Genomic DNA, 14,775 nt, shown 5'->3' with positions numbered 1-14,775 from the left:
GTTTCGATAGTTCCTAGCCTTTAATACTTGGCAATATAATCACTTATCAAGATGGACTCTCGTTGAAGATCAGCAAGATCAACCAACAGATCCATATAAGGGGCCATGGACTCATCCATTGAAGACCAGCAAGGTCAATCAACCAGATCCATGCCCGATTCAGAAAACAACTCCAACTCTGTTCCAATATCTTCCTCGACGCACGCGTGGGTATCCTAGGCAACCCAGAGCCCGAGCACCGTATGGTCAGCACCCTCTAGGATCCTTCGCAGGTAACCTAGCGCTTCACGCATAGGCCGCTTCCTTGGCCCCTCATCCACCGTACCGGAAGCTCACCATTTTAATCGCACCGAGGCTGGTCAAGACCTCGGCCGACCTTGCTACGCGAGACGTCCTTCATTGACTCCCCGTCAGCAGTTGCAACTTTACCATCACGACTTTAATCACAAGACGGTCAAAATGCTCCCCCCAGCATTCTTGACATAAAACAATCATTTACAAACAGCATTTACAAACAGTTTACAATACAATTTCTATTTTAACTTTCATTTTTCCACATTATCCCTCCTCAATCTACATTACTTATTCCATATTCCATTTATATGTATACTCATCCCATCACATCATTTCCATCTCATCACTTCAGATTCCCTCACCTCACAATCGTATATTCACATCCATACATCTACATCTATATGCGTACATTCACATCTACATGCATACATCTACATCTCTATGCATACATCTACATCCACATTCACATTCACCTCCATACATCTACATCTATATGCATACATCCACCTCCACATTCACATCTACATCTATACCTCTACGTCTACATGCATACATCCACCTCTACATCCTCATCTACATCTATACACCTACATCTACATGCATACATCCACATCTCCATTCACATCTACATCTATACATCTACATCTACATGCATCCATCCACCTCCACATCCTCATCTATACATCTACTTCTACATGCATACATCCACATCTCCATGCACACATCCACCTCCACATTCACACTCACATCCATACATCTACATCTACATGCAACATCCACATCTCCATGCATGATAAAATTCTTTTAATTAATCTAGGATGATAGTTCCTAGAATATGGTAGGAAGTCCTCTTTTTATGTTTTGAATGAATTTATTTTATGCGTAATTTCTATAAAAATTTTGCCATAGCTCCGCTACTATGACTGATAAATCTCAATTTTTTTCTAAGGGATAAGCTCATTATTAAAGAAATAATTAGAATGGTCTCTAATTGGATCATCAATCCATAATGGTCTCTAATTGGATCATTAAGAAAACAATTAGAATGGTCTCTAATTGGATCATCAATCCATAATGGTCTCTAATTGGATCATTAAGAAAACAATTAGAATGGTCTCTAATTGGATCATCAATCCATAATGGTCTCTAATTGGATCATTAAGAAAACAATTAGAATGGTCTCTAATTGGATCATCAATCCATAATGGTCTCTAATTGGATCATTAAGAAAACAATTAGAATGGTCTCTAATTGGGTCATCAATCCATAATGGATTGAATCATCAATGTGCATAAACTAAAAGCATAGCAAAAAGCCATTAATTTGGCCTCAAGAATAGCTTAATCTTGGATTAAGGAAAAGCTTTATGAAAAGCTTCATTTGGATTGAGAATGGGTCATGAGTATGACCATTTCTTGAGTGAGAGAGAGAAATTATAAAAACCATTAGAATTTAAATATAAGTGGAAATTAACTTCTATAGCATTTATTAAATTATGTAACTCTTCACTACTATTCACCAATTAACTTCATTAGCATTAAAAAAAAACCATACCAATTAAACTTCTCAAGCTTGAGAGGGGTTGAGAAGAGAGAATCATTGAGAAATCATAGAAAAGATCGAAATTCAATATACTTACCTTATGATTTGCTTAATTCTTTATTCACGGTAGAGGCCCCCAACCAATCAATTGGTTTAGTATGTTGATGGAGTCACCAATGGGGATTGAAGAAAGAGAGAAGTATCAAAAACTAGTGAATTATTAAAGAATTCAGAACTCTTGGCTTAGGTAGAGTAGAGTAACAATGCATAAGACACTCTATATTTTGGCTTAGGTGGAGTAGAGTAACAAGGCATAAGACACTATCTAATTTGGCTTAGGTGAAGTAGAGTAACAAGCATAAGACTCTATCTAATTTGGCAAAGCATAAGACTCTATCTAATTTGGTTTAGGTGGAGTAGAGTAACAAGCATAAGAGACTATATATTTTGGCTTAGGTGGAGTAGAGTAACAAAGCATAAGAGACTATATATTTTGGCTTAGGTGGAGTAGAGTAACAAAGCATAAGAGACTATGTATTTTGGCTTAGGTGGAGTAGAGTAACAAAGCATAAAAGACTATATATTTTGGCTTAGGTGGAGTAGAGTAACAAAGCATAAGAGACTATATATTTTGGCTTAGGTGGAGTAGAGTAACAAAGCATAAGAGACTATGTTTTTTTCAACAAGGGGAGGCTTCTATTTATAGGAAAATTTGAGCTCCTAACCAAACAAACTGATTCTAGAATTTTCCAAGTCAGTTTGGTCACTTTTTGACCATTTTTAGGTCACTTAAACTAACTTTCTGGAACTAGACTTGAATGAGGAGAGAGGAGAGATGAAATATCTCAATTTTTATGAGTTTAAAACTCATTCAAGCATGTGAAATATGCACCTCCTTTAAAGAATTCCCCTTCCTTACATATGTGTCAAAATTGTATTGTTCATAGTTTTTTACTAATAAACCTTGTACATTTTCAACTCTTCATCTTATGTGAAATATGCACCTCCTTTAAAGAACTCCTCTTCCTTACATATGTGTCATAGTTTTTTTACTAATAAGCCTTGTACATTTTCAACTCTTCATCTTATGTGAAATATGCACCTCCTTTAAAGAACTCCCCTTCCTTACATATGTGTTTATTTACTAATAAACCTTGTACATTTTCAACTCTTCATCTTATGTGAAATATGCACCTCCTTTAAAGAACTCCCTTTCCTTACATATGTGTCATAGTTTTTTTACTAATAAGCCTTGTACATTTTCAACTCTTCATCTTATGTGAAATATGCACCTCCTTTAAAGAACTCCCCTTCCTTACATATGTGTTTATTTACTAATAAACCTTGTACATTTTCAACTCTTCATCTTATGTGAAATATGCACCTCCTTTAAAGAACTCCCTTTCCTTACATATGTGTTTATTTACTAATAACCCTTGTACATTTTCAACTCTTCATCTTGTGTGAGCATTTACTCCTTTTTGGGTATTTTCTTTTTACAATTTGGATTTATCTCCTCCCTACACATGGATTGATGCTATTGGCCCATAGAAACCTTAATTGGACCATAGTCTAAAGATTTCTGAAAATCTAGACCCTTAGGCTAAGGTTCTTTATACCTATTTCCAATTAATTCCAATTGCACATTGGAAAATTCTTTTTAAATTTCTGTTTCAGGGAAACTCATCTGAATTATAAGAGATATTTTTCTATCCAAAAATATTCAAAATCTGAATATTCTCTCTCTAGAATATTTTCTCTCTCTAGGTTAAAACAGCCACAAACAAGGTCTCTTATATTTTAGAAAAGGAATTGATTACAGGGGAATATACTAGACATCAAAAAGGGGGTTGGGGGAGGAATCTTACATTCTACCCCACTTAAAAAACGCGAGATGTCCTCATCTCGCAACTTGGGATAATTTCGCAAGATGCACGAATATGAGACTTAGAGAAAATTTTTAATCAAGATTAACCACCAAGAAAAGTCTTAAAGAGAGCAAGATTCAAAATAAGAACAAGATTTAAACTTTATTCATTCACGGGACTTATACAGTAAAGATAGAAGAACTCTTTACACTTCCATAAGCCCGTCCATCATATGGTCACAAAAGCAGTCCTCACAAGCTGCACAAGTATAGGGTAACTCATCTATGGGAATGATTCTGCTGGTTATTGCCGCACCTATCTCAGTGGTATGAGGTGATCTAACAAAAGGACCTCTGAGAGGCAAGCCAAAAACGGGGTAAAGGCATATCTTCTCGTGAGGAAGAAAACATGCCAGTAAGAAGACCCGCTCAGAAAACCCATGATGCCTTGATCTCATGACGCAGTAGTATCGGGGACCCAAACCCAAAGCTTCAATAACCATGGCCAAGCGGACATTGTTACGAAAGTGTTGCTGACCCCAGGGTGTTACCCTAGTTATGTTTTGATAGGTCCGCCATTTGGTCTGCGCTACAGAAGTTCCTAGGTGAGGAAAAAGTGAGCGCTCATACTGTTCTATAAAGTCTTTCTTCACAGACTCTCTTGCGTCTTGAAGGTGAGAAATCATCAGGGATAAAACTAATTCCTGTTGCCAAGCCATGAAGGAGATTAAGAAAGAAAGGAGATTGATGGGAGTAAGATTACTGTGAGCGACAAGTAAAAGTTACGACTTATATAAAGGAAGGAGCTAGCGTAACCTAGAAGCCAACGGTAACTTGCCACTGAAGTTTTACCGTCTTTCCATGATTTGTGTTTGACACATTTTTCTATAGAAGGCATTAAGAATTTTGAGATGAGGAGATAAAAGAGCTTGTAGGCTAAGTCACCTACTTTCATATTGAATTCCGATATAAGGATCACAATATCTGGGGGATAACTTCTTATACTCCCCAAGAGATAAAGAACTTCTTTTGGGCCATACTCGAATGAAAACCAAAACCTTGGTATCCAAAACACCGATTCTCACTTCTAAACTCATTGTTCTAAGTCCTTAAAATAGGCGTGACTCCTGAGAAGTATTTTAGGAAAAGGGTATTCCTTTTTTAAACAGAAACTTTCTTTTATTTTAGAGAGGGAATAATTATAAGATCCGAAAGGGAGATTCTTACTCCTATATACCTCGAAGGCTGGGGAGGAATCTTACATCCTACCCCACTTAAAAAGTGCGAGATGTCCTCATCTCGCAAGGTAGAGGACAGCTCTTATTCTTAAGATCCAATTTTTATTCTGGGGTTGCTTATATTCTGGTCAACCCAACAGAACACTGGGATAAATATCCCTTATATAGAACTCATCATTAAATAACAATTCATTCAGATTATATTATTCATATCTTTAACATGATAATGGTCCATTAGACCGAAAAGTTTCCTTCGGAACATTCCTCCACGGAAATTTCAGTGAAGCAAGTTCTCAATTTGACATCCCTTAACTTGATCTACCGGTCAAGTATTAACAGTAGCAATCTGACAGCACAACCCACTAATCTCATAGTGATTTGCTGAATTCGTTATCATCATTCTAGTTATGAATATCATCACAGGGACTCGTCCCATTCCCCCTCATTGTGGTTTCATTATATTTCAACTAATTTTTAAAAATCAACATTTTTCAATCAGCATTTTCAATCAGAATCCAAATCAATTCATTCATTCTCAAACAGAATTAAAAATCATATCAATCACATTCGAAATCATCATCTAGATAGCATTAACGCTTATAATTTCAAGTCTTAGATTTACTCATATATACTGTCAGTAAAGAGCTGCAGTATACTCTCGGTATATACGCGTAGTCACGGCCCTTGGAATTATAAGGTAAATAATATCATGTCTACGCCGCCTCAAGCAAGTCAGGGATTCTATATAATCGCGGTACTTCTATCTGGAGAACCAATTACCAAATTATGAATTTCAGTTTGAATATCAAATTGTATGAATTATATCACACAATTATAACCTTTTTGTGTTTCTTGATAAATTTTTGACATATTTGTCTTCTCAGTTGATCTTTATTAACCAAATGCTCTGATACCAACTGTAGGATCCCTGTTCCCACCGAGCAACGGATTCGGGGTACTGGCAGCGGAAGTAGTGCTTCTCGCGTGGGACAGGGGTCCCACACTCGGGGCCTCGCCCACGGATATCCGGATAAGAGACTAATCCGTTGGTTGTTCCAAAACCGAACCCGGAAAAACTTCCTTTACCGGAAAGCACGGGCGATTCCACCAGGATAACTTTTTACTCTAACGTAGTCAAGATCATTTCTGATCGAGATGATCCGATTACATCTATAAGATACTTAGTCAGTTCAAGGAAGAAACTTGCACTTGGATCATTGGGATCAACGCTTTTTTCCCCATTCAAGAGGCACAGCCGTTGATTCCTATCCATAGAACAGTTACTGTCCGGGATTTATTTATTTATTTTTTCTATCGTAAAAACAAAAGTTTGAGTCTCGGTTTACGGATCCATCAGTCCAGCCTAACCCCATCCAATCCCATGGGTTAGCCAACCGCCCAACCACTGTAGTGATGGGATCCAATTAAAAATTTGGTTAGGTTTTGTCCCGGGTACCAAGGAAAAGAGTTCCAAGGCCCCCTAGCCGGATGTTCATGCAAAATAAAACTAGTCACACCACTCACACACCCAATATGAAATTGCCTTTTTCAACCAGATTCAACCAGTTTAAAACAATCCTTTAATAAAACCATAGTATCATTGATCACCATCTTCCAATTTATCCAATTGATTCTTAATTTCCCATCATTCCTTCATCAGAGTATATATGGCATCATTGGCAACTAGAACGCTCAGGGGCCGTTTCGATAGTTCCTAGCCTTTAATAATTTTCCATCATTCCTTCATCAGAGTATATATGGCATCATTGGCAACTAGAACGCTCAGGGGCCGTTTCGATAGTTCCTAGCCTTTAATAATTTTCCATCATTCCTTCATCAGAGTATATATGGCATCATTGGCAACTAGAACGCTCAGGGGCCGTTTCGATAGTTCCTAGCCTTTAATACTTGGCAATATAATCACTTATCAAGATGGACTCTCGTTGAAGATCAGCAAGATCAACCAACAGATCCATATAAGGGGCCATGGACTCATCCATTGAAGACCAGCAAGGTCAATCAACCAGATCCATGCCCGATTCAGAAAACAACTCCAACTCTGTTCCAATATCTTCCTCGACGCACGCGTGGGTATCCTAGGCAACCCAGAGCCCGAGCACCGTATGGTCAGCACCCTCTAGGATCCTTCGCAGGTAACCTAGCGCTTCACGCATAGGCCGCTTCCTTGGCCCCTCATCCACCGTACCGGAAGCTCACCATTTTAATCGCACCGAGGCTGGTCAAGACCTCGGCCGACCTTGCTACGCGAGACGTCCTTCATTGACTCCCCGTCAGCAGTTGCAACTTTACCATCACGACTTTAATCACAAGACGGTCAAAATGCTCCCCCCAGCATTCTTGACATAAAACAATCATTTACAAACAGCATTTACAAACAGCATTTACAAACAGTTTACAATACAATTTCTATTTTAACTTTCATTTTTCCACATTATCCCTCCTCAATCTACATTACTTATTCCATATTCCATTTATATGTATACTCATCCCATCACATCATTTCCATCTCATCACTTCAGATTCCCTCACCTCACAATCGTATATTCACATCCATACATCTACATCTATATGCGTACATTCACATCTACATGCATACATCTACATCTCTATGCATACATCTACATCCACATTCACATTCACCTCCATACATCTACATCTATATGCATACATCCACCTCCACATTCACATCTACATCTATACCTCTACGTCTACATGCATACATCCACCTCTACATCCTCATCTACATCTATACACCTACATCTACATGCATACATCCACATCTCCATTCACATCTACATCTATACATCTACATCTACATGCATCCATCCACCTCCACATCCTCATCTATACATCTACTTCTACATGCATACATCCACATCTCCATGCACACATCCACCTCCACATTCACACTCACATCCATACATCTACATCTACATGCAACATCCACATCTCCATGCATGATAAAATTCTTTTAATTAATCTAGGATGATAGTTCCTAGAATATGGTAGGAAGTCCTCTTTTTATGTTTTGAATGATTTTATTTTATGCGTAATTTCTATAAAAATTTTGCCATAGCTCCGCTACTATGACTGATAAATCTCAATTTTTTTCTAAGGGATAAGCTCATTATTAAAGAAATAATTAGAATGGTCTCTAATTGGATCATCAATCCATAATGGTCTCTAATTGGATCATTAAGAAAACAATTAGAATGGTCTCTAATTGGATCATCAATCCATAATGGTCTCTAATTGGATCATTAAGAAAACAATTAGAATGGTCTCTAATTGGATCATCAATCCATAATGGTCTCTAATTGGATCATTAAGAAAACAATTAGAATGGTCTCTAATTGGATCATCAATCCATAATGGTCTCTAATTGGATCATTAAGAAAACAATTAGAATGGTCTCTAATTGGGTCATCAATCCATAATGGATTGAATCATCAATGTGCATAAACTAAAAGCATAGCAAAAAGCCATTAATTTGGCCTCAAGAATAGCTTAATCTTGGATTAAGAAAAAGCTTTATGAAAAGCTTCATTTGGATTGAGAATGGGTCATGAGTATGACCATTTCTTGAGTGAGAGAGAGAAATTATAAAAACCATTAGAATTTAAATATAAGTGGAAATTAACTTCTATAGCATTTATTAAATTATGTAACTCTTCACTACTATTCACCAATTAACTTCATTAGCATTTAAAAAAAAACCATACCAATTAAACTTCTCAAGCTTGAGAGGGGTTGAGAAGAGAGAATCATTGAGAAATCATAGAAAAGATCGAAATTCAATATACTTACCTTATGATTTGCTTGATTCTTTATTCACGGTAGAGGCCCCCAACCAATCAATTGGTTTAGTATGTTGATGGAGTCACCAATGGGGATTGAAGAAAGAGAGAAGTATCAAAAACTAGTGAATTATTAAAGAATTCACAACTCTTGGCTTAGGTAGAGTAGAGTAACAATGCATAAGACACTCTATATTTTGGCTTAGGTGGAGTAGAGTAACAAGGCATAAGACACTATCTAATTTGTCTTAGGTGAAGTAGAGTAACAAGCATAAGACTCTATCTAATTTGGCAAAGCATAAGACTCTATCTAATTTGGTTTAGGTGGAGTAGAGTAACAAGCATAAGAGACTATATATTTTGGCTTAGGTGGAGTAGAGTAACAAAGCATAAGAGACTATGTATTTTGGCTTAGGTGGAGTAGAGTAACAAAGCATAAGAGACTATGTATTTTGGCTTAGGTGGAGTAGAGTAACAAAGCATAAGAGACTATATATTTTGGCTTAGGTGGAGTAGAGTAACAAAGCATAAGAGACTATATATTTTGGCTTAGGTGGAGTAGAGTAACAAAGCATAAGAGACTATGTTTTTTTCAACAAGGGGAGGCTTCTATTTATAGGAAAATTTGAGCTCCTAACCAAACAAACTGATTCTAGAATTTTCCAAGTCAGTTTGGTCACTTTTTGACCATTTTTAGGTCACTTAAACTAACTTTCTGGAACTAGACTTGAATGAGAAGAGAGGAGAGATGAAATATCTCAATTTTTATGAGTTTAAAACTCATTCAAGCATGTGAAATATGCACCTCCTTTAAAGAATTCCCCTTCCTTACATATGTGTCAAAATTGTATTGTTCATAGTTTTTTACTAATAAACCTTGTACATTTTCAACTCTTCATCTTATGTGAAATATGCACCTCCTTTAAAGAACTCCTCTTCCTTACATATGTGTCATAGTTTTTTTACTAATAAGCCTTGTACATTTTCAACTCTTCATCTTATGTGAAATATGCACCTCCTTTAAAGAACTCCCCTTCCTTACATATGTGTTTATTTACTAATAAACCTTGTACATTTTCAACTCTTCATCTTATGTGAAATATGCACCTCCTTTAAAGAACTCCCTTTCCTTACATATGTGTCATAGTTTTTTTACTAATAAGCCTTGTACATTTTCAACTCTTCATCTTATGTGAAATATGCACCTCCTTTAAAGAACTCCCCTTCCTTACATATGTGTTTATTTACTAATAAACCTTGTACATTTTCAACTCTTCATCTTATGTGAAATATGCACCTCCTTTAAAGAACTCCCTTTCCTTACATATGTGTTTATTTACTAATAACCCTTGTACATTTTCAACTCTTCATCTTGTGTTCACGAGCATTTACTCCTTTTTGGGTATTTTCTTTTTACAATTTGGATTTATCTCCTCCCTACACATGGATTGATGCTATTGGTCCATAGAAACCTTAATTGGACCATAGTCTAAAGATTTCTGAAAATCTAGACCCTTAGGCTAAGGTTCTTTATACCTATTTCCAATTAATTCCAATTGCACATTGAAAAATTCTTTTTAAATTTCTGATTCAGGGAAACTCATCTGAATTATAAGAGATATTTTTCTATCCAAAAATATTCAAAATCTGAATATTCTCTCTCTAGAATATTTTCTCTCTCTAGGTTAAAACAGCCACAAACAAGGTCTCTTATATTTTAGAAAAGGAATTGATTACAGGGGAATATACTAGACATCAAAAAGGGGGTTGGGGGAGGAATCTTACATCAAGCCTAGAGTTTAGCTTTGAATTCAGAGACTATCATTGAGAAGCATCCTTTTTCAAGGGATGTAGCCATAAAGATGGCTATTCTTTTAGAGAGAGAGAGATTTACTTAAAGAAAGCATTTACAAATAAGCATAAAGATCAACTTAATGCTAATTAAACATTAAGAAACTTAGGGAAAGCTTGATTTGAATTAAAACAATCATTTTGAAAGCTTCTCAAGCTTGAGTGGGATTGAGAAGAAGAAAGTTATTGAGAAAAACCATAAAATTTGATTTTACCTCCAAGTTTGGCTTGATTCTCTAATTGCAGTGAAGCCCTCGACCAATCAATTAGTCCAATAAGAGGAGAAGAGCAACTCCAAGAGTTGCTGTAGAGAGAGAAAGAGCTCCAAGCTCCCAAGAGAGAGAAAAATTTAAAGGATGATAGAAAATATGATTATTTTAATATAATACTGGCATATGGTTGTTGTAAGATCAGGGTGTGCAATTTTGTCCAGTTTACGCTAGACTGGGACAATGCTTGGAGAGCAAGTTTGGGGGTGAAAGGTACTTCAAATGCAATCAAGAAACTAATAGAAAATACACATGTACTTAAATTAAACCAATATGACTCCAATTAATATAAATTAGTCTAATTAATTAAAATTAATAAAAAAAATATGATAAAATGATTAAAAAATAATCTTTCCATACTTAGAGTGATCCAATTTTTTTTCCATAGATGCACCATTACAAGGAAACTAGTCTCTATAGGTTTTAGATGATTTTCATCAAAAATGTGATTTTACTAATTAGATTATTAATATTTATAGGCCTTCTGAGAGCCTGGAAGAATTTTGGAAAAGAGATCAGTAAAAATCCAACCATTGGATTTATAATTTTGACTAACAACCACATTCTACTAATGTCTCACTATCTACCACTCTTTTGATCTACAAGATTGAGCATTTTAAGTGGTAGTTATTGTGGATACAAAAAGTGGTATATATTATAACACTTTAAAGACCTTGAAATCTTTAAAGAAAATAGACAAATAGCGTAAAATTTTCTCAAAAAATCAAGTTAAGATCTATATTATGTGAAGATCTAAGGGCCAAAGTGGGAATCTCATATGAGTTTATATGTAAAAGATATTAGCATTTTTTGGAATCAATCCAAATTTAGGACAAGGTGTATACATTGACTTTATACCTAAGGAAATGAGAACTTTTAACTATCTAATGCTTAATCAGATTATGCAACTATATTCCTAACTTTTCATGTTATGTTCCAACAAAATAACTTGAAAGGAAATTCCTTCGTTAGGTAGGAAAGACTAGTCACTAAAGATAAACAAATGCTTGTTTATTTACTATTTACGGGGGTGCCTGAGTGGACAAAACTGGGCACCCTGATCATGTAACCACCCCATAGTATAGCTCCAATATTCAATTACAAATGATTGAGGGTGTATTTATAGGTGAGGGAGGTCACTAACCAAGTCCAACTGGGTTCTAGAATTTTCCAGGTCTAATTTGACTCAATTTGGACAAGATTTGGACCAGTTTGGCTCCCTTTTTGATTTGGTTTGATACAGGAGAGAGGAGAGATAAAAATATCATAATTTTTTTGAATTAAAAACGCTTCCACACATGTGAAAGAGTAGCCTACCTCAAGAGTCCCCCTTTCCTTACCAAGGTGTCAAAAATGTATCATTATTACAAAATATCTCCTTTTTTTAGTAATATCTCATAATTTTTAACTAATAAACCTTGTCCTCAGTCAACTCTTCATCTTATGTGAGCATTTTACTCATTTTTGGATATTTTCTTTTATTCTTTTGGATTTATCTCATCCCAACACTTGGATTAATCCAATTGGCCCATTGGAACCTTAATTGGACCATAATCCAAAAATTTCTGAAAATGTAGACCCTTAGGCTAAGGTCTCTTATACCATTTTCAATTAATTCCTAACACACATTGGAAAGTTCATTTTGAACTTCTATTTCAGGGGAATCCATTTTAGACACTAGGAGGATTTTTATATCCAAAGATATCTCAATTTAGGATTATCTCTCTCTAGGCCAAAACAGGGTAAAACAAGATCTTTCTTCTATTTCAAAGAGGGGAATAACCCGGGGGGTTCACCTAAAAGTATGTAAGTGTAGCACGTCAGTTCATCTAAGAGGGGTATTTAAATTCCAAAAAGTTACAGGTTTACATATACAGGAGGGGCTTTTTTATCCAATTTTGAAAAAAAGTTGTAAGTTTCTTAAGAAAGAGGGGTCATTTTATTAGCGTGTGACATGTAAGTAGAGGGGGTTTTTTATTACCTCTTGAACGCACGTGATATGCAACATTTTTTAAAGGTGAACCCCCCGAGGGGAATAATTACTAGAACAGAAGGGGAGGTTCTTACACCTTTATACCTCAAAAGCTAGAGGGAGGAATCTTACATTACTTATCGGCTCAACACAAATGATAATGGTGGTGCACCAAAAAATATGTAACCATACCACATGAGTTACATACATGGCATTTTTTAACCATACCACATGAGTTACATACATGGCATTTTTTAATCCTAAAGAATCACATAAGAATTATACATACATAAGGTGTTTTATACATATATAAGGGGTTAGAGAGACATCGATGAGGGGCTCACATACATTTTTTAGGCTAAGCTGGTTTTTTTTTCTTAGATAGGGTCCAGAGTCTAGAGGTAATTTTTGGCCCACCTTACTTCTACGCACACTTTCTCTCGTACCACCAGGAAACACCACCCTTCCAAATATTGGCCACTTTTTGTAGGTAGTGGACAAGCTGTGGGACGAGCTTGACAAGTGAGTCGCTCCATTGATTGGAGTGAAAACGCTGCATAGTTGTTAGTGACTCATCATTACAATCAAGTCACACCGACCTTTGATGTCCATGGAAGCCACTATCCTTGATCCAGACCATCAAGCTTAAGGGCCAAGCATAGTACAATGTTGTCACCACAAGATCGTCAATGATGAGGTAGAAATGTTCGGATGATATTGACTAATATACTAGAGAGTGACCATCGTGCCCACATGCATGCGAACACACACTAGCTAGGGTGTCCCCAATAAGGTTGAGCCATTTTGAGCCACATGTCCTAGCTACTTCCCTTGCATGTGTTGCCAACTGCTGTTCTTCTTTCAACATGAAAGCTAACAATATCTTCACCTCAAAATAAAGAAAAATGACAACTTGTCAAAAGTCTAGTTGGCAAACTCTACAAGGAAAAAGACATGTAACTAACTACATTTCCCTGGTAACGTAGTATTCAAAGTGACCGGTCAATGAAAAGGTTCCGGCAGGCTGCAGCAGTAATCCGAAAACTTACATCTTCAAAATAAAATTTAAGTAGAGTACGTGAAAACTTACACATTTTTCAAAATCCATAAAATATTTAGTTTGCAACACGTTTATTGTATATAGTTTTCTGTGAAAACTACCGAATCGGCAGTTTCCTCATACAACTGGGCCCGCGACGCCTGGGATTTCATCAAACGTGATCAGTTCGGCAGCCCAAAGCTCATCATCCAAGATGTCAAATGAGGGCTCACTGAGTTTTCTCACGTGAGCTGGTTTGTCGTGACGATGATGATGGCCACAACTTTTAATACAATCGCCGCCGGAAGGTTGCACATCGGTACGCGCGAGCGTGTGGGTGAGTTTCCGGAAAAGCGCGGGAGTGAGGAGAGAGGAGAGGAAGCGTGGGGAGTCGAGGAAGTTGAGAGAGCCGCGGGCGGAGGCCCCCCTGAAGAAAAGCAGGGCGGCGTCGAAGGCCCTGGCAGCCTCCTCGGCAGTGGCGTAGGAACCCAACCACACGCGCGCCCTGCTCTTGGGCACGCGAATCTCCGACACCCACTTGCCCCAGCTTCTCAAGCGTACCCCCTTATACTTCCTACTGCTGCACTGGGGACGACGAGGACCACAGGAAGCAAGTCCATAAAGGCTCGCCATTGGCGCAATGAGCAAAAACTCTAATATTGAGGGTAGGGTGGGAGTGGGAGTGGGAGGGGGAGGGGGAGGGCTACCGCGATGGACACTTTATAAACTAATCTTCACAGACTCCTGCTGCTAAGTCTGGGGCAAGTTGCTGGCGGCTGCGGGGGCCAGGATCACTAAGGCTTTCGTTGACCTGAGTTCAGATTCAGAGAATCAGAAGTAGATGCGGGACAACGTTGACGAAAGGTATAGACAAACGAGACCTTT

The 14,775-nt window shown here is 37.1% G+C and overlaps 1 protein-coding gene across 1 annotated transcript; it reads right to left on the bottom strand.

The window, feature by feature from the left end:
- Window positions 1-14,028: 14,028 nt before the first annotated feature.
- Window positions 14,029-14,549, bottom strand: LOC147637101 (ethylene-responsive transcription factor RAP2-9-like). The gene has a single exon (XM_086801004.1). The coding sequence runs from the start codon at window positions 14,521-14,523 to the stop codon at window positions 14,029-14,031; it is 495 nt and encodes a 164-aa protein (XP_086657130.1). The 5' UTR covers window positions 14,524-14,549.
- Window positions 14,550-14,775: the final 226 nt, after the last annotated feature.

The sequence above is a fragment of the Cibotium barometz genome, chromosome 7 (genome assembly GCF_041138505.1).
Source record: "Cibotium barometz isolate CiBa-2024 chromosome 7, ASM4113850v1, whole genome shotgun sequence".
Classification (NCBI taxonomy): Eukaryota; Viridiplantae; Streptophyta; class Polypodiopsida; order Cyatheales; family Cibotiaceae; genus Cibotium; species Cibotium barometz.
Note: the sequence above shows the minus strand (reverse complement) of the source record. Positions and strands in the feature narration are given on the sequence as shown.